Here is a 22961-nt window from a genome sequence, read left to right on the forward strand (position 1 = left end):
ATGTACAAGAATCCACCTAGAATCAGATCTAGTTTCTGTTCTTGAGCATCTCATAGTTTAGTAAAGAAGATTGTGATAAAAGTAAATATATGAAATATATGAAAATAGATGTTCTGGCAGGAGAATAGTGGGATGAGTGAATAACTGAATAACTCCGTTGAAGGGAATGGATATTGGGTGCAGGCCTCACTGAGGAGATAAATGTGAAGGACCTTCAAAGATGAGTGGGAGTTTGTCAGATTGACAAGGAAGTAACAGCTTGTGAAGAGCACATCATGTTCCAAGGACACTGTTCACCAAAGTATTTAGTGAGGCCTATTGTGTGCCAGGCTCCTATTAGGACTGGGAGGTAGAAAGTTGAATTTGGAAAAGTCTTTACCTCACTCCTCATTACTCTGCGTTTCACTATTTGCCTTCAGCCTCACTAGAACTTTACTTCAGCTCTTCAATCCCCAAGGATCTGGTGCATACTCTTCACTCTGCCTAGAACCCTCCATCTCGCGTCCCACCCCCCACCTCCTCCTTTCTTAGCTTACTCCAAGTTAGTGTTTAGGTCTAAAGATAATTGCTACTTCTTTGGAGAGGCCTTTGGATCAGGTAGGATTCTCTCCTCCGTGTATGCTTCCTGCATAGTCCTTACTACACTTGTAATGATTTGTTCAGTGTCTATCTTCTGTATAAAAACTGAGGGTAAGGACTTTGTCTTATCCATCCTTGTATCCTCAGTACGCAGCACACAGTAGGTAATGCTGTTATGAATGACTAATTATCCTCAAGAAGTCTTCGTGTGTTGAGTGCTCCGATGAAGGGGATTCCAACCCAGGTTGGAGGTTCAGGGAAGGCTCCTGGGAGGAAGTAATGCTTGAGGTATTTTGACTGGAAAGGTTGACAAGTGTGTGTTAGTATTCCAGGTACTTAAAGGAAACATTTAAGAGGCACAGGGCTGAAACCACCCAAGTGGAAGGCCTTGAATGCCAACTAAGGACTTACGTTTTACACAGAAGATATGCGGAGATACGGCAGGATTTTTAATAAGGGAAGTGACATGGTCAGAAGTAATTTTACGAAGTTCACTGCAGACCGGCTTGAAGGCCGACCTGGTAGGGAAGGGAGACACGAAAACCAGCAAGAAGGATCTTCCAAAGGCCCGAAAGGCCTCCATTCAGGCCTATGGGTGTGTGTGCACTTAAGGACCGAAACCGTCGAGAACCCCAGGCCGGAACGCAAAATTCCAGGTTTCTAGTGTGTATAACGACTTGGCGGGGGTGGGAGGATGGTGAAGAACCGCACCGTCGCAAGTTTTCATTGGTTTCTAGGGAAGCCCGTCCGATGGTCAAGATATCGCGAGAGCTTCTATTCCGGGACCATTCCTGCAGATTAGCTGAGACACCCCCCCCCCCCCCACCCGAGAAGTTGCAAAGCCATGTACTTCATTTCCTAGATCGGCGAACCGCCCTAGCCTTCTTTGTCCTTGGCCAATCAGGTCAGTTCCTCTTTCCCCTTCCTCCCTATTGGCGCCCGCCTCGGAAGAAGCTAGGATTTGGAGTCCTCCTGATGACGCACGGGTGGCTGGGAAATACGGTTGCCTTTTCCAGGGGATTGAGGCATTCCCTTTGCCCTCCCTTTGGGCTGTGCTGCCAGATGACCTGTTTCTCGACAAATAAAAAGGGTCTCAGGGACCCTGTCTGAGTTTCCCATACGCAGAGCATCAGTGTCGGCGCCTTTCGCGCCCGTGCGAGACCGACCGGTTGCATTTCTCCCGGTACCTGTCCCCATAGCAACAGCGCTCGCTGAACACCCCTCCCACCCCGTGGGGTCGCGTGTTTTCTCTTTTAAGGGTCGCTCTCATTGCTGTGGGCAGCCAGAACTCAGGTCTGGGGTAACAGTTGACAGGCCTGGTGGCCATTTTTTAACCAGATGTCCCAGTTAGAACTCGGTTGACTATGCCAAGCCAACTTCTTTACTTGGGCCCAAAGAGGGCAAGGGACCCACACAAGTTTACATACGGCTTATGGGTTTCATCTGTGGTGACCATTCGACACCTTTTTCACCCTTCACCATGCACATTCACAGGCACACAAATAGAGTCCAAGCCTCAGACAAGAAGTTGTTTATTGGTGAGAAGACACATGGAGATGTGGCTGTCAGGCCTTGGAGCTTCCCTGGCCTCTCCTTACTCCAGTCCTGCCCTTCTCCCAGCCAGTTTGTCTCTACTGATATCCACCAGGACCTGGGCTTAGCATCCAGAGCAGATGAGTGCTCCTTCTGCTGTCTATGATCTATTCTGCCAGTGTCCCGTCTGCCGGTGTCAAGGTGGTTTGGGGTTCTCCAGGGCAGATAGGTCTGGGCTCTGTCCAAGAGTGCCCTTCCCGGCTAAGACCATATCCAGTAGCCTGAGGCTGGGTACTGCCTGCCACACAGTAATACTCTCTCCATCAAAAGGATGATCAAGATGCCCCTTCCTCATTCTGTCACTCTAAACTCCAGAAGTCTCATTGTTGCAGCTCATAAAGTCAAACAAACCATGGTTCAGGATGCTGGTCTCCTAGGGGCAAGATTGGGAGGGATTCTTTTTTTTTTTCTGAGGAAGATTAGCCCTGAGATAACATCTGCTGCCAATCCTCCTCTTTTTGCTGAGGAAGACTGGCCCTGAGGTAACATCCGTGCCCATCTTCCTCTACTTTCTATGTGGGACACCTACCACAGCATCGCTTGCCAAGCGGTGCCATGTCTACACCTGGGATCCGAACCGGTGAAACCCGAGCCACCCAAGCGGAACGTGTGAACCCAACCGCTGCGCCACTGGGCCAGCCCAGGGATCAATTCTTAACAGGTTAAGAGACAGCAGGAATTTAGGGTTCTTTAAGAGCCCTTAGGTTAAGGCCAGTTTATTCATTCAACAAGTATTAGAGTGCCCACTGTGTAGTAGGCAGTGCTCTAGAAGCTGGGGGTATAGACCACACTGGTAAGGTTCTGAGCCCAGGCAGGACAGTTTCCTGAGCTTCAAGGTCATTGTCTCCAATCTCTATTTCTATCTATTCACTCCTTTCTCCCATTTCTTCCCATCCTTCTCCCTCCCACCACCTCCCAGACCCTTTCTTCTCTGCTTAAGCAGCAGACACCTCCCTTTGGTCTCTTGGGCCTCCACCCTCCCTGGACCCCATCATTCCAGTTCTGTTGGTGGCTCTCCCTTGAGGGGCCTTGCCCGACCATCCCCCGTCCCAAAGGGCCTCAGGACCAGGTGCCCACGCTGGTGCTTGATACGGGCAGAACTGTCACCAAAACCCTTGCCACACTCTGCACATTTGTATGGCTTCTCCCCAGTGTGTGTGCGCCTATGTTTGACAAGATCTGAGCTCCTAGGGAACTCCTTCCCACAGAAACCACACACATGGGGCTGGCTGGGTCCAGAGGGCTGGGCCTGGACCCGGGGTCGAGGAGCTGTGGGTGCTGGGCCAGGGGGGTTATGTGGCCTTAGGAGAGTGGATGGTGGTGGTGGCCGAGCCCGTGCACCACGGTGGGTGCGGAGGTGCTTGACTCGGGCTGAGCTGTCAGCAAAACCCTTGCCACACTCAGGGCAGAGGTAGGGTTTTTCCCCCGTGTGTACACGATGGTGTTTCACCAGGTCTGAGCTTCGGCGGAAGCCCTTGCCACACTCAGGGCACTTGTGGGGCTTGTCACCCTCCAGTGGTGGGGGTGGCTCCCCAGCCTGTGGGCCACCGGGCTCTGGCTCCAAACCAGGCAGGCCAAAAGGCCCATCACCCGAATGTGAGGGGCTTCGAGGTGTCAGCGGGGGGCTAGTGCCAAGAGGAGGTGGGGGTGGGCTTGAGCTGGGGGGTGGGCTGGGGATCAGGGGGGCCAGGGGGTAGCCTGGGAAGCTGAAGTCCTGGGGCTCCATGTGAGTGAGGCGATGGCGGAGAAGGGTGGAGCTGAGACTGAAGGTGCGGTCACATTCCGGGCAGGCATGAGGCCTCTCGCCACTATGGGTGCGGAGGTGCTTGACCCGGGCAGAGCTGTCAGCGAAGCCCTTGCCACACTCAGGGCACAGGTAGGGCTTCTCTCCTGTGTGCACCCGGAGGTGCTTTACCAGGTCTGAGCCCCGCGCAAACTCCTTTCCACACACGTCGCAGCCAAAAGGTTTGGGCCCCAGGTGACTGCGCTGGTGGCTCAGAAGGCTGCAGCTGAGCACAAATCTTTTGCCACAATCGATGCAGATATATGGCTTGTCCTGGGCCTTAGGTCCCTTTGGAGCTGCCGTAGCTGCTCGAGATGGCTGCCGTCGGGGCATCACAGGCCGAGGGGGCTGTTCCCCCCGGTGTGTCCGCTGGTGCTTTATGCGGGCAGAACTGTCACCAAAGCCCTTGCCACAGATGCCACACTTGTAGGGCTTCTCGCCGGTGTGTGTCCGCTGGTGTTTCACGAGATCAGAACTCTGCCGGAAGCTCTTGCCACATTCACCGCAGATAGTAGGGCGCTCACCACCAGGGATCCTGGATCGAGGAATCTTTGGAGGGCCCTGGGCTGGTGGTCGGGCTCTGTAGGGCTTTTCACCACTATGAGTTCGCTGGTGTTTGATACGGGCAGAGCTATCCCCAAAGCCCTTGCCGCAGACCCCGCACTTGTAGGGTTTCTCCCCTGTGTGGGTCCGCTGGTGTTTCACCAGATCCGACATCTGCCGAAAGCTCTTACCACACTCGCCACACACAGCAGCCCGATCACTAGCCTGGCCCCAGCGTGGTTCTCCCAGGAGCCGGGGACCTCTGCCCCGAGCCTGAGGTTTTCCTGGCCCCTCTCTTTGCACCCACAAGTCATCCCAAGTCTGGATGCCTTCGGGTTTGAGAGAGGCATTTCCTACTTCATGACCTGGGGCCAAATCTTCCTCTTCCTTGAACCCCAAGTCATCCTCCTGTGGGGTATGTTGAAACTCATCTGGCTGAGAAATCTCCACATTCTCACTCCCTAGACCTGGGGAAAGAAAAGGAAGTTGCAGACCCTGCCCTTTGGCTCAGCCTCTATCTTCAACAGCAACCTCCCCAGGAAGGCTCCTTGACAATCTGTGGTCACGAGCATCTCTCTCACTCTCTCTCCTCTGAACTTCTAGAGCACTTATTGTCTGTGCATCTCATTAATAATAGGAACTTCCTTTTACTGTGCCCTTATTATGTGCCAATCACTGAACTAAGCCTAATTGAATCCTTGCAAACAATCATATGAGGTAATACTATTACTGTCTCTATTTTACAGATGTGAAGACTCAGAGAATTTAAGTCACTTGCTCAAGGTTATAAAGGCTAGAAAGCAGCAAAGCCAGGTTTCTAACTCAGGTCTGTCTGATTCCCAAGTTTGCCTTACCCACAACATTATATTGTCTCTATTTGGAAAACCAAGAATTTGCTATTTCTATTCTATCTTTTCATATTAGCTCATTCTGTAATTTATTACTTCAATCATCTTGTGTGTACCTGAGAGGACCCAGCACACACCACTCCCTCAAGATGCTCAGGGTTGGTAGGAGATAAGATAAAGCACAAATAATTATAACTGTGGGCTCAGAATAACTGTGCTGTCACAGAGAGAGAAAATAAGGAGACAGGGCCGGTCTTTAACAGCAAAGAAAAGAGTAACCATTGAGAGGAATAGAAGATTAAGCTGGAAAGGGATGTTGGGACTGTCTGCATTCAACACTAGATTAAGGCTTTTAATTAGCAGGCAGAAGGGAGCTAGGAAAGGTTTTTCAGAAAGGAAACAGGATAAGATTTGGACTTAGATCAATGTGGCTGCAGAGTGCATCATTGAAGAGAAAAGGGCTGAGGGGATTGCCAAAGGGCTGTTGCTATTGCCAGGATGAGACAGAATGAGGCTTGAAGTAGGACAGAGGCAGTGAGAATGGTGATGACTGTCCAGGAAGGGAAGAAAGACCATGAGATGATGCTCCTCACGGCCTGGCGCACAGAAGGTGCTCAGAAACACTGGCTCTTTTCCCTCGGCCTTGGGTCCCCTCCCACTCTCTCCCTGGAAGGAGACTTCATATCCTATTTTTCCGGGTCTCGGCCAGGCTGATCCCAGCACCGGAGTCCCCACCCAACCATTACCTTCCCACGGCGGCGCATCGCCAGGGCCCTCACCTGTGCGGGCGCCTCTCAGCTGCTCCCTCTCCTCCGGGCCATGAAGATCCGGGTCCCAGGGCTCCACTGCGCGCTCCATCGCCAGCACGCCGCCCTGAGCAAGGGGACAGATACAACCCCACGGTCACACAGTCCTGTGCGGCCCGCGGCGCCCTGCCGCTGCTGTCTGCCGGCCGGCGCGGACACCGGGCAGCGTCCGGGTCCGAGGTGCGGGGCGCGGCTCTTGGTGACCCCCGCCCGCGCCGCTGGCCGCCCCTGCACCTGCTGCTCCTTCCGGCACGCAGCTGCCCCCTTCACCTCCCGGCCATCACCGGCTCCGCCATCCCGGCGCCCTCCAGAGCTCCTCGGCGGGGCTCCGGTGCCCAAGCCACTGACGGATGTGGGATACGGGATCCGGGATCCGCGCCAAACGTGGAAGGGGCTCGGACCCAGGAGTCCCGGGGGCGGCCGCCGGGGGCGGGGACGGGAAGCGGAAGCGCTGGGCCGCACCGAGCCGCTCTAGGACCTCGGAGGAGCTGCACGCCTGTGGGGGCCGCCCGCGTCCTCCCTAGCTCGGTGGCCGGCGGGCGGCCGCGTGCCGCGGAGAGGGCTACTCTAAGCCGAGGACAGTTGCCCGAACTCGGTGGTATTAACCGTGTGCCTCCTGGGCTGGAGCTGGGTGATGAGGACCGAAGACTCTTCCTAATTGTCTCCGTGTTGGGCCACCTGCGCCGACCTCCCCGCCTGGCCAACTGCGCCAGCCACTCCAGCCCTGAGAGACAAAGAGATCCAAACATGGACCCAAAGAAAGGGGTGGGGGAAAGACCAAGGCAGACAAAGGGCGGCAGAGGGCGGCGGAGCCCCCAGACGGGACGGGGGCGGGGCACCGAGACGCAGGAAACAAAGCGGGGCCGGTCCGAGAAGCCAGACGCCGAGGGCTCGGGGTGGGGCGTGGGGCTGGGGGCTGGGCTAGGGGAGACCGAGGCTGGAGCGGAGGCTAGAGGAGGGCGCCGGATAAATGCTGGCAAGAGGCGGACAGACAGAATCAGAAGTGGGGCCCAGAACAGAGACCCTAAGCCAGAGACTCAGACACAAAGTCATAACCTAGAAGCCCTTAATCAGAGAGGACGCAAAGGCAGAGAGAGACCGAGAGACAGCGACAGACTAAAAATAGAAGAACAAAAGATTGGCCACCAGAGACAAAGATGTAGAAACAGATAAAGTCATTAAAGCAGAGTCGGAGGAGCTGTAAGAAAAGGTAGGGAGGCCTGGAGAGAAATAAGCTCAGAGGCAGAGGAACAAAGACAGTGAAACAGGCAGAGACGAGAGACACAAAGAGGCCATGGGGAGACTAGGGACAGGTTGACCATCCTACGTAGGCCAAGCCCTGGGAGAGGCTGAAACATGAAATCCTGTTTTCCAGCTTGGTGGGGCCCTGGCTGGGGTGTGTTGCAGCAGATCAGGGGCATGATGCCAAGTTGCCTTTGGGGAGAGGGGATTGCCTGGAAGTGTCTGCAGCCCGTCTGATGATGAGGAGGGGTGACAGAGGTTTATATATTAATTCACATTTATTAGCATCTCGGTGCTAAGCCAAGGGTTTGGGATAAAGAGATGAAACACATGGAAGATTTGTTCTTGGACTGCTACCAATTTAAAGGGGCAAGCACACAATTCTTGAAAAATTGAGAACTGTAAGGGCATAAGAGTTACATGGACTCATTCAAGATAGTGTGGGAGAGCAGGAAGGGTTCTATTCTGTGGGAATGAGCCTGCATGGCTCTGTGTGCCTGGTATGTACAGAAGTTAGACACTGGTAGAAACAGGGACCATAAATCAATCAGCACATACTTATTGATCACCAAGAAATATCTAGACACTGTCTATGCCCTAGAAATACAGAGAAATTCCTCAGGGAGCTGTCAGCCCTGTAGAATATAGAGATGTGCAGATGATGTGACAGATTCTATACTGACTTTATGAGAAAGGTATGCCAGGAGTGTAGTGCAGAGAAAGATACCTTCTGTAGAGTTTAGTGGCTGTGGACACCGTCTTTAAGGTCATTAATTCAGTTTGATTCCTGGCCTTGTCATTTACTACTGTTTGTTTGACCTTGGGGAAGTTACTTTTGTTTCTTGAACTGTAACATGGGGATGACAATACCTAACTTGAATGGTTGAGGATTGATATGTGTAAAGCACATAGCAGAAAATATCAGCTATTACTCTTTTGGCTGGAGTAACCAAGAAAGAAGGTAGCATTTTTGAGCTGATCATTTCAGGGCAGCTAAGACTTCAGCAAAGTCTAGAGCCTGGCTGAAGTGAGGGCTGATGAAGACCTCTAGGCAGAGGGAATGAAATGAACAGCAGCCCACATACTAATTGAAAACCTACTACTAGAAGCTTAAGATCCAAAGATGATTAAGACCTATCCTCAGGAAACTATAGGATAGTTATGTTTTAATGTGTTATGAGTTTACATAATAGGAAAGCAGTGCAAGCTAGAGATAGAATGGTAAGTTTATTCATTTGTTCCGCAAACATTTCCTGGGGAATCCACCATGTGGCAGGCACTTGTGCTGGGAAACAGAGATAAGAGGGTACCAAATGGCAAAGAGCCAGCTCCCCTTGGAGGAACCTTCCCCCAAAGGCTGGCTAGCCCACACACCATACTTACTTTCAGAGCTAGCTCTGACTTTAAGAAGACAAAGCCTGGAGTTATTGGGTCTGAATCTGAACTCAGGTCTAAAGATGCAAAAGCCCCTCCAGGGATGTCTGGTAGGGCCATAGGTAACTATGAAGACATGGTGGTGAGATGAAAAAGAACTAATCCAGATGATTATTAAATGGGAAAACTGCTGTCCACCATACACTGCCCCATAGGAAGCTCAAGGTGGGACCTTTCTTCAAGCAAACAGGCCCCAAGCCTTATCACATAAATAGTGGGGTGTAATTTGTTATAGTTAATAAGCATGTAAAAGGAATGTTGTGTCACTATTAACTCATGTCATTGCTGCACTTAACAGAAAGACCAGCCAAGAGCCTTTTCTACAGGGTGATTGTTTTTTTTTTTTAAGATTGGCACCTGAGCTAACATCTGTTGCCAATCTTTTTCTTCTTCTTCTTCTTCTCCTCCCCAAAGTCCCCCAGTACATAGTTGTACATTCTAGTTGTAGGTCCTTCTGGTTGTGCTGTATGGGATGCTGCCTCAGCATGGCTTGGTGAGTGGTGCCATGTCCTCGCCCAGGATCCGAACCAGTGAAACCCTGGGCTGCCGGAGTGGAAGTGCGCAAACTTAACCACTAGGCCACGGGGCCAGCCCCAGGGTGATTTGTGAATATGCACAAATGCCTTAAATGTGTGACTTCTTTTGACTCAATAATTCCTCTTATAGAAATTAGGCCCAAGGAAATGGTTGGACAAGTGTACAATAGCACCACAAACATATTCACCCAGCTCAGCGTTGCTTATCACAGAGAAGATTAGGAGTCAACCTAAATACTAAGAATCTATAAAAATGATAATTTAGATATGTTTTTATTATCATAGAAAGATGCAGAGAACATATGAAGTGAGAAAAGCAGATTTCCAGGGCCCGCCCTATGGCCAAGTGGTTAAGTTCGCGTGCCCCACTTTGGCGGCCCAGGTTTCCACTGGTTCAGATCCTGGGTGCGGACATGGCACCACTCATCAAGCCATGCTGAGGAGGCATCCCACACAGCAGAACCAGAAGGACCTACAACTAGAATATACAACTATGTACTGGGGGTCTTTGGGAAGAAGGAAAAAAAGATTGGTAACAGATGTTAACTCAGGTGCCAATCTTTAAAAAAAAAGCAGATTTCCAAGCAAAGTTATTGGATGACCCTAGTTTTGTAAATATTTATATGTATAAACATAGGAGAAAATCTAGAAGGATAAAAATCAAACGGGGTTCTATAATGGTAGTGATATTAGATGTAAATTTTTCTAATCCATTTGTGTTTTCTAATTTTTCTATGAGAATATATGTTGGTTATACAATAAATAAGTGAATAAACATGTTATTTTCTTAAAGGCTATTGAATAAGTCAGGCAGAAGCTGATCAGAGTCTGAGCCCTGGACAGGGTCGTAGGGTGGAAGGTGTAGAGAGAAGGGGACCAATTTTTCTGATCGATAGGAAGGACTTCCGAACCAGTTGGATATGCTTGTGGAGAGGGAGGGACAGAGAAGTTCGAGTTTTAACTGAGTTTTAACTAAGACCGTAGGGCCGCTCAGCCTGATGAGATATGCAGGAGGAAGGGCTGCGGAGGAGGGATGGGGGCGGGGAGGGGTGATAATTATCCCTTCCCTTGGCTTCTCTAAGTCCTTTGTTTATCTACATTACACTGCAGTTTTAGCACCAATACTGTGTGTCACACTTACTTGTGGCTGGCTGTCTCCCCAGAGGACCACAGCCCTGATTCACTCTGTCTGGATCCTCAGCAACTAATCCAGCAGACCAGTCACTAGATTTGAGCTGGTGGCACTGTCACACCCCCTCTGCTCTTGTAATATCAATAACTAGCATTCTGTGTGAGCTCATCTCAAATGCCAGGCACTGTACTAAGAGCTTTATGTGTATTAGACCTCATCATGACCCTATGAGGTAGAATTATTAATGGCGCCATTTAATAGATAAACAGATGAAGTCACAGAGAGGTTAAAGTAAGATGTCCAAGGTGACACAGCTAATAAGATCATATAGCTCTTAATCACTATACGTCCCTATAATCATATCAACTTTACACAGCCTCTGTGAGTTCAGTGTAGGAGGAGCTTCTAATCCCATTTGATAGATAAAGAAAGTAAAGCCCAGAGGTGTGACTTTCCTAAGGTTACATGAAGGGAAGGTACTAGAAAGAAGGTTGAAGTAAGGATAAGATATACACATGGCAACAAGGATGGATCTTAAAAAATAGTGCTTGGGGCTGGCCCCATGGCCGAGTGGTTAGGTTTGCATGCTCTGCTTCGGTGGCCCCGGGTTTTGCCAGTTCGAATCCTGGGCATGGACATGGCACCGCTCATCAGGCCACGCTGAGGCGGCATCCCACATGCCACAACTAGAAGGACCCACAATAAAAAATACACAGCTATGTACTGGGGGGTTTTGGGAGAAAAAGAAAGAATAAAATCATTTGTGTCAACATGTACTGTATACTACACCTTTTAAAAAATGTATACAAATCCAGAAATTACACATTAGCACGTTAGAGTGGTTGCCTTAGGGTGAGGAGGGAAATGACTGAGCTCTGAGGCTATATTAGCCTGCTCAGCCTGCCAGAACAGAATACCACAGATTAGGAGACTTAAATAGCAGACAATTATTTTTTCATAGTTCTGGAGACTGGAAGTCCAAGATCAAGGTGCCAGCAGGATTGGTTCCTGGTGAGGAACCTTGGGTTGTAGACAGCTGCCTTCTCACTGTGTCTTCACATGACCTATCCTCTGTGCCCGCACAGACAGAGATTGCTGGTGTCTCTTCTCCTTATGAGGGCACCAGACCTATCAGATCAGGGCCCCACCTTTTGTCTTCATTTATCCTTAATTACCTCCCTAAAGTCCCTATCTTCAAATATAGTCCCATTAGGGTTAGGGCTTCAACACATGAATTTGGCAGGGGACACAATTCAGTCCATAACAGTGGCTAAAAGGGAAATAATAAACAGAATAAAAAGGAGTGGAGAAATAAAATGGGTTTGGAGTGGGGCTGGCCCCGTGGCCGAGTGGTTAAGTTCGCGCGCTCCGCTGCAGGCGGCCCAGTGTTTCGTTGGTTCGAATCCTGGGCGCGGACATGGCACTGCTCATGAAACCACGCTGAGGCAGCGTCCCACATGCCACAACTAGAAGGACCCACAACGAAGAATATACAACTATGTACTGGGGGGCTTTGGGGAGAAAAAGGAAAAAATAAAAAATCTTTAAAAAAAAAAGAAAAAAAAAATGGGTTTGGAGTGGTAGGCAGGATCCAGATCAAGCAGAGCCTCATAGGCCATAGTAAGGAGACTAGCTTTAAAGCCTTGGATAAGTTAATTTACTTGCCCGAGGTCTCCTAGCTCATAAAGGCTAAAGCCAGAGTTTGTATATATGACTGATTGACTCCAGAGCCCATTGTCATCCAGAACCACTCTGAATTCTGATAACAAAGTAGAAATGTGTGTAACATGAGGAACCTGGAGTTCAGAGAGGTCAAGTGACTTCCCCAAGGTTACACACTATGTGGTAGAGCTGAGGTTTGGGGAATTCTTTCTGACTCCAAAGCAAGGCTCCTTTTACGTGGTATGTAGCCTCTCAGCCCTTTGACTAATTTCATTCTTTCATGTATTTATTTACCTACTATATTATTATTTATTTATTTTGCTGAGGAAGATTCACCCTGAGCTAACATCTGTGGCGACCTTCCTCTACATTGTATGTGATGTGGGTCACCACCACAGCATGGCCACTGACAAGTGGTGTAGGTCTGTTCCTGGGAACCGAACCTGGGCCCCTGAAGCAGAGCTTGCTGAACTTAACCACTAGGCCACAGGGCTGGCCCCTCACCTAGTATATTATTAATTGGCACCTCCTTGTTTTTTTCTAATATTTTATTTTTCCTTTTTCTCCCCAAAGCCCTCGGGTACATAGTTGTATATTTTTAGTTGTGGGGTCCTTCTAGTTGTGGCATGTGGGATGCCACCTCAGCATGGCTTGATGAGCGATGCCATGTCCATGCCCAGGATTTGAACCGGCAAAACCCTGGGCCACTGAAGCAGAGCATGCAAACTTAACCACTCGGCCATGGGACCAGCCCCAATTGACACCTTCTTTGTGTCAGGCCCTGTGCAAGACACTGGGGATATAGAAATTAGGAAGACATATTCCCTGTCCTCAGAGCTCAACCAGGAGTGGGAGAGACAGCTAGGTAAGAACATGTGGGCATTGAAGGGGTCTGTGAAAGGTGCTGGGGAGTCCAGAGGAGGGACAATGACTCTGCCTAGGGTGGTGGAGGAAGCTTTCATAGAGGAAGAAGAGCCCTTTGAATCAAACCTTTGCCAGGTGAAGAGGACTTCACCTGATGCAAAAGAAGGAAAAGCTCAATGTGGGCAGAGCCACGGATGTGGGCATTTGCCAAGGGCAAGTGAGAGATGGGGTGATGAGGTCAGATGGGGGAGGCTTTGGCCACCATGCCAGAATTCAGACTTGATTCTGAGGTCACTGGGGGGTCCCTAAATGGTTTGTGCAGGGGAGTGCCTTAGCCAGGATTCTGCAGGAAGGTCTGTCTAGCAAGGATGTCCAAAGATCTGAAGTCCTTTTAAGAATCCTCTGCATGAGTTGACAAGGAAAACTTGACGGCTCCTCCCACGCCTAATTCTGTTATGGCTTTTGGTTCACTCAGACCCTGGAAACTTTTTTTTCATCCCTGACAAGGCCTTCATCTCACTTGCTAGAGAGACCAGACTGCTTCCTTCCTCTCTGCCTACACCCCACCTCCCATCAGGGTGATGCGGCTACAGTGGGGCTTGGAATAAAGGTGTACAGAGAAGACGGATTGAAGCTTCCCATAGGGGTGATACACAAAGGGATCCAGGAGGTGGGGACACCAGGTATTCTTGGTCTTGGCTTTCCTTACCTCTCTGGGCCAGTTCGAGCATCTCAGCTTCCTACATTGCCCGCCCCCTTGTTTGCTGCACTCAACTTCCTGCCCCATCAGAGGAAGTGGGGATCGAAAGCAGGTGCAGCGACAGCTAGCAGGGCCATGGTGAGTCCTTATGCCCAGGAATCCGGGTTCTCTGCCCCTAGCCCCCAACCTCCAGGGTAGCCAGGCCCAGGTCAACCCATAGTAGGCTGACTTCTCCTAGCTAACCAGGTTATACTGGGGGCCCTGCCTGCTGCTCCCGGCAGCCTCATATTGTCCACCCCCCACCAACAGGACAAGGAATATGTGGGTTTTGCTGCCCTCCCCAACCAGCTGCACCGCAAGTCCGTCAAGAAGGGGTTTGACTTCACACTCATGGTGGCAGGTCTGCTTGTTTTGGAGAGGGGGCTGGTGAGAGTGTCCTCAAGAGATCCTGGCTGTCCCCTCACCTGACCAGTTGGACGTGTCCTATCCACAGGAGAGTCAGGCCTGGGGAAATCCACCCTTATCAACAGCCTATTTCTCACCAACCTCTATGAGGATCGGCAACTGCCAGAGGCCAGTGGTAAGACTCTCCCCATCCTCTCCAGGCACTCTGTGTCATCCCTACTCTGTGTTCCCAGGCTGCACTCTCTTCCTTTCCATCTGGGTCTCCCATGACTTTCCGTGGGGTACTCAGGCAGCTCACTGCTTTTCTCTGAGATTCAGTTTCTTCCCCGGAAAAGTGGGTGGGGACAACTGATACTGAGAAAGGAAATTAGTCCTGCCTCAGAACCCTACCCAGCTCCCTGACCTCTCCCCACCCCATAGCTCGCTTGACACAAACGCTGACCATTGAGCGCCGGGGTGTGGAGATCGAGGAGGGGGGCATTAAGGTGAAGCTGACCCTGGTGGACACACCTGGCTTTGGGGACTCATTGGATTGCTCAGACTGGTGAGGAGTGGGAGAGGGGATGACAGCTAAGGCTCCCCATGTGGGCACTCTGTGGAGACTGAGGGGTCAGTTACGGGACTGGTCTGCCCTGACCCCCACCCACCCTGACCCAAAAGGTGGGGCCTGTTTCTGGTGGCCTTGTGGCGCAAAGTGCCCTGTGCTTCCCAACATCTGGCCTACACCTCTGCTAGTTTCCTCTGATGTCTTTGGTTGGAGCCAAAAAACTACTTCCCACCCCCACAGTCCTGGTTAGCCTTGCCCTCTTCCCTGCCCTGTGGCCCCTGATCTCTGACCACATGTTCTCTCCCTACACCCCAGCTGGCTGCCTGTGGTGCACTTCATTGAGGAGCAATTTGAGCAGTATCTTAGGGATGAGAGCGGCCTGAACAGGAAGAACATCCAGGATTCCCGTGTCCACTGCTGCCTCTACTTCATCTCACCCTTTGGCCGAGGGTCTGAGGGGCACCCTGGGGGTTGGGGCATTTGGCGAGGACTTGGGAGGGGGGTCTGTGAGCCCTGAAGCTGAGCCCTGACTAATCCCTGGGTACAGGCTCCGGCCCCTAGATGTGGCCTTCCTCCGAGCGGTGCACCAGAAGGTCAACATCATCCCAGTCATTGGGAAAGCAGATGCCCTGATGCCTAACGAAACCCAGGCCCTCAAGCAGAAGGTATGTGTGGTGACCTCTGACCTTCGGCCCACATGAAGCCAAAAGACATCATCAAATGTGAACTCATCTTTGACTTCTTTGCTCTTGGGGTAGCCTTTTCAGAGCATGATGTGTCAGGCAAGACTGTAGGAAAGAGTTTCTGAAGAAAGTGGGTAATAAGCTGCCTGAAGGAGCCATGTCTCTGGAGGCTCAGCATAGAATTCCTGGACTAGATGCTTGGCTAAGTCCTGTCTGAGGGCAGGGGCATAGTTATGATGGTCCCTGATATCCCTCTGGCACCAGGATGCTGATGACGCCCCCTCCAGTGTCTTCAGAGCCCTCTCCCACTGTTTTTGCTATGTCTCTCTCTCTTTCTTGGTCTTTTGGTGTCTGCCTCATCTTAGAATCTTACAAGGCTTCAGCCTTTCCTGTTAGAGTGTCTTTGTCTCAGGTTTTCACAATCTATGTCTCAGTCTCTCACTGTCTGAGATTTTGTTTTTGGTCATCCTGTATGTCCATCTCTCACCATCTCTGTATTTCATGTCTTCTTCCCTGTCTCTGACCACCCAGTATCTGTACCTATACCTCACTGTCTCTGGCCATCAGTGTCTGTTGCTCACAGCCTCTTTGTTTCTCACTGTCTTTGCCTCTGTCTCTCTGAGATCCGGGACCAGTTGAAGGAGGAGGAGATCAACATCTACCAGTTCCCGGACTGTGACTCTGATGAGGATGAAGACTTCAAGAGGCAGGATGCAGAGATGAAGGTGCTGCGGCAAAGGAGGAAGGGGCAGAGAAACAGGGGAGGTAGATGTGGAGGTGGAAGCTAAGAAAGAGGTTTCTGCCCAGCAGTGGGCAATGGTGATCCCTGGACTCCTGCCCTCTAGGAAAGCATCCCTTTTGCAGTCGTCGGTTCATGCGAGGTAGTGAGGGCAGGCGGGATCCGACCGGTGAGGGGACGCCGCTACTCCTGGGGTACCGTGGAGGGTGAGTAAGGCGGGGCACCCGTTCTGAGGCCGTCAGGGAGCCAAGGCCACCTCTGAGTCAACAGCAGCCAACATGTGAAGTTGGGGCGAGCTCTGGTCCCGAGGGTCTTAGCAGCCAAAAGAGGGGTCCTTGGGTTGGAGACCCGACCCAGGGCTGGACCCGAAGCTCCCTGACGCTCGCCGGTCCGCCCCCCAGTGGAGAACCCCCATCACTGCGATTTCCTGAACCTGCGACGGATGCTGGTGCAGACACACCTGCAGGACCTGAAGGAGGTGACGCACGACTTGCTCTACGAGGGCTACCGGGCCCGCTGCCTACAGAGCCTGGCCCGGCCTGGGGCGCGTGATCGAGCCAGCCGTAGGTAAGAGCCGCAGCTGACTCAGGTGCTTCCAAGGCCCCGCCCTCACCATCTATGACCTCGCCTTCACCATCCAGACCTCTCTCGCAGTCTTTCCCCACCCTCTTGGCTTACATCCCTAACCTCAAAAACATGGCTCCGCCTCTCAGACCCCGACCTGGCTCCAGGCCCTGCCTCGCGACCGTGACCCACAACCACAGGTCCCACCCTTGATTCCTATCCCTTTCCCCTACCCCCCAGTAAGCTTTCCCGGCAGAGCGCCACAGAGATCCCGCTGCCCATGCTGCCTCTGGCCGAGACAGAGAAGTTGATCCGCGAGAAAGACGAAGAGGTGAGCAAGCACCTCGCTTCCCCCGCGACCAAAGCCCTAAATCCTCTTCGAAGTCCCTCTCTGGCCTGGCCCGGTCCCACTGCCTGCAATCTTGCCCCACACAGCTGCGCCGCATGCAAGAGATGCTGGAGAAGATGCAGGCCCAGATGCAGCAGAGCCAGGCTCAGGGCGAGCAGTCGGACGCTCTCTGAGGTCCTGGCCGGGGCCCTGCTTTACCTCTGCTCCCCCTTCCGTTCGTCTCTTTTCCAATCCACAAACCCCCTCCCCCGCGCCCCAGCCTAGATTTGCCCTGGGTTCTTGGGCTAACGTGTTCTCCGGATCCCGGACTTTGTAGGCCCGCCTTTGGCTCCGCCCCCAATCCGCCCTCCGCCCACTTCACGATTCCCTGACTCCCCCCGACTCCCGCGCCTCTTCATCCAAGCTGTGATTTCAATAAAAGATTTCCTTGAGGCCACGCGAGTCTTCTCTTTCTCGGCAGAAATAAGTAGCGGGCGTAGCCAGTGGAACCGCCCCGCCCAGGCCTCCGGGCTACTATTTATTCATTCATTTGTTGGGTACTGGCTTTGTGCCAGCCAGTGTTTCAACCCGGCCTAAGCACCTCTCGCACGAACCCGCCGGTAAGAAACAAAGACCAGTTCAATTTTATTAGGAGTTGAGGCGCGGGGTCTGACTGGCAGGAACGCATTAGCCAGCAGAGGCCTGAGTGACTTCCCTACTCCTGGTCCTTGGCGTCACCATGCGTGATGACGTAGCAGATGTTCTTGTAGTCCACGTTGCCGCCCACGTCGGGGGGGAAGGCCGCCCACATGTTCTTGATCTGGGGAAAGACACAGGAGCATCTCCTACCGGTTCCTTATGCGCCCCCTACCCCTAGCTTCTTCCGGGCCTCTCCCCCACTCACCTCTTCCTGGGAGAAGCGGTCACACTGTGTGGTAAGCAGCTCCTCCAGGCTGGAAAGAGGTGACATACGAGGAATTGAGATTGGGCTTTGTGATTCCTTTCCACTGCCTCCTACCTCGTCCTTGTTGCCATTCCTCGTCTCACCTTGAAAACTGGGGGCATTCTAGATCCCTCACTGGTCTCCCAGACACTCTGGCTTCCCGCTTTTCCCCTTCTCCCTATATGTGCTGTGAAAATTTAATCCTATCGCCCATTTCCACAGACCTAATTTCTACCTTACCTCTGGCAGTGGCTAAGCCTTGGTAGGAATTTAAGGAGGCTTTCTGTGTGGGAGCAGTTGGAGGGGGTCACTTACAACTGCTTCTTGATGGTGCCCTTCCCATCAGGGTCCAGGACCTTGAAGGCTCCAGTGATCACATCCTCAGGGTCGGCACCTTGGGGGTCAGAGGGCACATGAAGCTGAAGGGTCTGTCCCTGAAAGGTCTGGGGAGGGGCAGCTGGGGGCTTGGACCCAGAACACTTCATTCACCTTTGAGCTTCTCTCCAAACATGGTCAGAAAGACGGTGAAGTTGATGGGACCGCTGGCTTCCTTCATCATAGCATCTAGTTCCTCATTCTTCACATTGAGGCGCCCTGGAGCAGGGTCGGGGAAACATGGGCTGGAGTGGGGTTCTTCTCATAAATTCAGGTCATCCCACCCATTTTTCATCTGGGTAGACTGAGGCCCAGGGTGGAGCTGGCAGGGCTGGAACCCACGGCTGTTGAATTCCCAGGACTCTGCATCCTTGAATCTTTACAGGCAGGATGGGGGGCTCACCCATGGCTGCGAAGGTGTCCCGCAGGTCTTCCTTGTCAATAATGCCATCACGGTTTTGGTCGATTACCGTGAAGGCCTGTGGAGGGCAGGGGCAAGGAGGGGTTATGTCCGCATGGCCAGGCTTCAGCATCCCTACCCGAGGCAGATCAGATCCTTGGCCCCAGCCAGCTGTCCTCTTACAACCCAAGCAGGGAGGGAAGCAAGGAATTCTAAACTCTTCCCCTCCCCCCAAACAGGTGCACATTCCAGGGAAGGGGTGGGGGGAGGGGCAGCAGGGGATGGCTTTGGTCAGCCTTCAGTCTCTCCTCTCCCCTCACTCACCTCCTTGAACTCCTGGATCTGAGTCTGGTCAAACATGGAGAAGACATTGGAGCTTCCGCCCTCTGCTGCTGCCCTTCTCTTGGCCCTCTTGGGTGCCTGGGGGGTGAAGGTTGGGCAAAGGGGTCCATGGGCCAATCCCTATTCCTCTCTGGAGGCGATGGATTAGATTCAGTGCTCTTTGAGTCCATTCTTCTAAAGCAACTCTTCTGGTTCCAGGCTTCCCCCTCCTTATGACCTCTTTGCTGAGGGCACTTGCTTTACTTGCATCCCCAAATTCCTATCTGTAGACGTTGAGTCCCTATCCCTCCATCCTACTCAACAAGTGGAAGGTTCCTTCCTCCTCAGTGCCCTAAGCCTGCCTCCTCTGAGTCCCAAACTTGCTCTGTGACCTTGATCCACTCATTCACCCTGTCTGAACCTCTGCCTTTCATTTGTAAAATAGGAGTGGGAATCCTCACCTGGCCAGTCTCAGAGGTTTTTAGGAAGATGAAGCGCAGGAAGGTATAGAACATGCTTTGAGAGAGGGACTGAGCTTCTGTGAGTGGAGTGTCTGGGCAGATTATCCTTGAATGGGTCCTTTAGGCCATCATTCTGTATGCTCCCCATTAGTGATACTAGGAAGGGAGGATTCATCTTTTTTCCTCTTGCTGGACTGGGGACCAGCTACCTTCTTTCAAAGGGTGAGGCTGTTCTGAGGTCTGAGGGATCTGGGCAGGGGCTGGGGGAGTCTCACTCACCATGTCTTTCGTCTCCTGGGGGCAAGGCAGTGGCTCTGGCTGGAAGGAAGCAAAGAGTCGCCTTGGGGAGGTCCCTCTGGGGTTATATAGTCCTGCCTGAGGGAGCCCTTAACATACCAGGGTAACCTTAGCCCTGTGGGTGCCCACCCCAGATACCAAAATAGCCGGCTCAGCGCCTCTCCTTTCTTGGAGGGCTGGCAGCAGCTGGAGCCCAGGGAGGGGGGAGGAGGGAGCAGGTCTTGGGATGCATGTCTCACTAGGACCTGGGCAAAAAGGGATGTTCTTTCTCCCAAAAGGGGGCTGGAATGTGCCAGAGTTCAGAGAGGGCCCAAGCTGAGCCACAGTACTGGGAGAGAGATCAACCAGGCCCCTGCTCCCCATGGGGTGGGCCCAGATTTAAACCCAGCAAATTTATTGAGCACTTACAGTATGCCAGGCGCTGAGCTGTGCTTTGTGGGTGCACTTTGGCAAACACAAACCCCCCACGTTGTGGAGTTCACAGTCAAGAATGTGTATGTGTAGGGATAGTGGCAGAGTTTAAAGGTGGGAGAGAGCAGTCTGGGGAAGCTGAAGGATCAGGAAGTTCTTCTATATCCCCTTCAAGGAAAGGGGGGATTTTGTGAGGAAAGATGGAATTCCTGGGTATGAAGACACCAGAGAGCCTGGAGCAGAGAAGCTTGCTCTGTGATCTTGGGCTTTGTGCCTCAACTCCCCATCTTGGTTTCCCCCTCTATAAAATGGGGATGTAATTCCCATCCCACGGAACTTTGGATGTGAACACTATTTGGAAACAGTTTAGTGAAGTATAATCATTATAATTAATATTTAGGCCTGGCCTTGGTGGAACTTACAGGGTAGCTGTGGAGATGGGATAAATGCAGAAAAAGACATACCCACCTGTGAGGAGTGCGGAAGTAGAGGGCATGGCAGTCCTGTCTAGGAGTATTGGGAATAACTTTATGAAGGCCAGTAGAAGTGACTCAGGTGAAAGTGGAGGAGCAGGTGTGCTAAGCAGAGGGCACAGATAGGCAAAGGCCTGGAGAAGTGGAAGATGACAAGTGTTCAGGTTGCCAGAATTGTGATGGGTCTTGAGCAGAGGATGCAAGGGGCTGGAGACACTGGAGGGTCTTCAATGCCAGGCTAAGGGCTGAGACCTTGGGAGCCTTGGAAGGATTTGAAACGGGAGAAGAACATGGTCTAGTGTGACTCTACAATCACTTCTTTGGATGCTGGTGTGAAAGTTGGAACTCAGAGGAGGGGAGTCAAAGATATCAAGAGGGAAGCTAGTTGGTCACCTCCTCCTAGGTGGCTGGGATAACCAGTGGCTTCTCTCTCCATTCTGGGCAAGAACCAGCTTGTCTTACTGTGTGACTTTGAGGTACCCTCTCCCACCCCTCTGGACATCTGTGCCCCAGTCCTCTCTATACAGTGGAGGCCTGGGGAAATAGTAGCTGAGGAAGCCCCAGGAGGCCCAAGGTTGGCAAGGACACCCATCTCCTCCTCCTTCTGTTCCCTCTAGGACCCAATGTCCTGAGGAAGGTGCCTCCTCCCCTCCCCCTCCTTCAGACTCATGCCAATGTCTCTAAGACATTTTCTTTTCTGAGCAGTGGGGCCCAGCCACCTGTTGTCTCTAAGAAGAGAGAAGGAGCCACCCTAAACTTAGCAACTGCTCTTGGCCTCCTGCACTGGCCCCTCCCTGCCTCAGTTGACAGCTGCCTCACCTTATACGGTTACCATGGGGATCCAGGCCTAGGGAGGAGCCCACTTATTACTGGGCTCTGGGAAGGAGGAAAACTCCAAAGAGAGGAATGGGGGAAGTGCTCAGGAAGCTTGGGTCAAATGGAAAGTGGGGAAGTTGAAGAGAAGGAGATCAGGAGCAGTCTATGTCAGACAGTGAATGGAAGTTCACAGGATCTGAGTCTGAGCTGGGAGTGAGGAGCCTCAGAGAACTCAGAAAACCAAGAAGGAACTGGGAAGTTAGGAGCTAGGCCTGACTGAAATTTCAGGATGGTGGACTCTGGATGGAAACTGGGGCCCTCTAACCCTGAGATTCAGGGGAATGAAGGTCAAAGAGGAGAGAGGCTCACAAAGTCAGGGCCTTGTGTTTGTGGTCTAGGGAAGCCTGCAGGGGGCTCAGGAGATTGGGGTCTGGTTTCTTAGCAGAAAATGAGGAGCACAGAGCGGTGTGGCAATGAGGGTAAAGGAATTGATGGGAGGGGTCCTGGGTCCCCCAAAGAATAAGAATATAGATATGGGAGTTCATGGTATTAGGAGTTAATGGTTTGGGGTCTGGGATTCCCCAATAGAATGGAGGAGGGCACTGAGAGGATGAGGTCTGAGGAACTGGAAGCCTGGATTCTGAGGAGTTGTTCAGATAGATGGGCGGCTGTGGAGAGGCACTTGGGGCTTGGAATTCTCGCAGGAAATGGCAGATCCAGAGGGACGGGTTGCTTAGAGGATTTGGGGACTCTGGTGATAGGCGTCTGGGATTGGAGTGTTGGGGTTGGTTGCGGGCAGGGATGAGAATTAGAGACAGAGTGGAATTCGAGAGTACTTGAGCAGGGCTCTGGATCTGTAGTGGGGTTCGGGGTCTCACACACCACCAGAATGCCGGGGCTCAGGAGCTGGATGGAGAATGGGGGCCCAGGAAGGACTCAGGCAGGGCAGCGCGGCGCTCTTATTGGCCAAGTGCTGCACTAATGCCTCCGGCCCCCGCCCCCTCTCCGCGCTGTCCCCAACTGTCACGCTCCTCCTGCGTTTGTCTACAGTTGTCACCGATATCCCTGGGCTGGCACCGCCTCCCGGCAGCACCCCTGCCCTTTGGATGCTTCCATTGGCTGAGACTGAGCTGTCTATCTTCCTCCCCTGTTGCTAAAGTGAGAGAATGCGCTCATTGGCTGACGAGGCAAATTAATTGTAAATTTGGCCCGCCCCCCCTCTATCATTCCTTTCTGACCTTCTCGGGAGACCTAAGAATTCCACAGCTCTTCCTATTGACTGCAGATGCTGTCTCTCACCTCCCAAATAGACGTCACTATCTGTCAGCTGACCTCCGCCTACTCCTCTTTTCATTGGCTCCCTTTCTGCCGTTCCTGGTAGCCAGGCCCGCCTCTTCTCGCACAGCACCCGCCTCCTTCCGCGGTCATTCACTCTTCAGCCATCTTTATTGGCCAGGAGGTTCAGCTTCCCGCTTT

At 52.2% G+C, this 22961-nt stretch overlaps 3 protein-coding genes across 6 annotated transcripts; 1 reads left to right on the top strand and 2 right to left on the bottom strand.

The window, feature by feature from the left end:
* Positions 1-2094: 2094 nt before the first annotated feature.
* Positions 2095-6899, bottom strand: ZNF48 (zinc finger protein 48). 3 transcript variants are annotated; one of them, XM_003362739.5, is made up of 3 exons: positions 6759-6899; positions 6126-6219; positions 2095-4965 (listed from the first exon to the last, which is right to left on the bottom strand). In XM_003362739.5, exons 2-3 carry the CDS (start codon positions 6202-6204, stop codon positions 3164-3166), a joined length of 1881 nt encoding a protein of 626 aa, XP_003362787.3. In that variant the 5' UTR covers positions 6205-6219; positions 6759-6899; the 3' UTR covers positions 2095-3163. The 3 variants fall into 3 exon arrangements, with proteins under 3 accessions (XP_003362787.3, XP_023471761.2, XP_023471763.2); XM_023615993.2 differs by lacking the exon at positions 6759-6899 and adding an exon at positions 6387-6716; XM_023615995.2 differs by lacking the exon at positions 6759-6899 and adding an exon at positions 6423-6596.
* Positions 6900-13535: 6636 nt separating this feature from the next.
* SEPTIN1 (septin 1) lies at positions 13536-17445 on the top strand. Of its 2 annotated transcripts, none has more exons than XM_023616881.2 (11): positions 13536-13860; positions 14032-14122; positions 14216-14302; positions 14548-14671; positions 14990-15124; positions 15222-15339; positions 15981-16082; positions 16203-16302; positions 16498-16663; positions 16901-16991; positions 17096-17445. In XM_023616881.2, exons 1-11 carry the CDS (start codon positions 13858-13860, stop codon positions 17180-17182), a joined length of 1104 nt encoding a protein of 367 aa, XP_023472649.2. In that variant the 5' UTR covers positions 13536-13857; the 3' UTR covers positions 17183-17445. The 2 variants fall into 2 exon arrangements, with proteins under 2 accessions (XP_023472649.2, XP_070088035.1); XM_070231934.1 differs by having other exon boundaries at positions 13582-13705.
* Positions 17446-17609: 164 nt separating this feature from the next.
* On the bottom strand, positions 17610-20803 carry MYL11 (myosin light chain 11). Its single transcript, XM_001496195.6, has 7 exons — positions 19768-20803; positions 19031-19126; positions 18710-18785; positions 18421-18525; positions 18247-18325; positions 17893-17941; positions 17610-17808 (listed from the first exon to the last, which is right to left on the bottom strand). Exons 1-7 carry the CDS (start codon positions 19768-19770, stop codon positions 17704-17706), a joined length of 513 nt encoding a protein of 170 aa, XP_001496245.2. The 5' UTR covers positions 19771-20803; the 3' UTR covers positions 17610-17703.
* Between the last annotated feature and the right edge of the window lie 2158 nt (positions 20804-22961).

Source organism: Equus caballus, chromosome 13, assembly GCF_041296265.1.
Source record: "Equus caballus isolate H_3958 breed thoroughbred chromosome 13, TB-T2T, whole genome shotgun sequence".
Taxonomy (NCBI): domain Eukaryota; kingdom Metazoa; phylum Chordata; class Mammalia; order Perissodactyla; family Equidae; genus Equus; species Equus caballus.

Excerpts from the sequence above, each read along its gene's own strand:
- ZNF48 (XM_003362739.5), bottom strand. The coding sequence starts at position 6,204 with ATGGAGCGCGCAGTGGAGCCCTGGGACCCGGATCTTCATGGCCCGGAG. Across the intron at positions 4,966-6,125 it reads GCTGAGAGGCGCCCGCACAG|GTCTAGGGAGTGAGAATGTG; the intron begins GTGAGGGCCCTG and ends TTCTTTCCCCAG.
- SEPTIN1 (XM_023616881.2), top strand. Across the intron at positions 15,125-15,221 it reads ATCTCACCCTTTGGCCGAGG|GCTCCGGCCCCTAGATGTGG; the intron begins GTCTGAGGGGCA and ends CCCTGGGTACAG. Across the intron at positions 16,303-16,497 it reads CTCCTGGGGTACCGTGGAGG|TGGAGAACCCCCATCACTGC; the intron begins GTGAGTAAGGCG and ends TCCGCCCCCCAG.
- MYL11 (XM_001496195.6), bottom strand. Across the intron at positions 18,326-18,420 it reads GTTTGGAGAGAAGCTCAAAG|GTGCCGACCCTGAGGATGTG; the intron begins GTGAATGAAGTG and ends CTGACCCCCAAG. Across the intron at positions 17,809-17,892 it reads ACCGCTTCTCCCAGGAAGAG|ATCAAGAACATGTGGGCGGC; the intron begins GTGAGTGGGGGA and ends GTCTTTCCCCAG.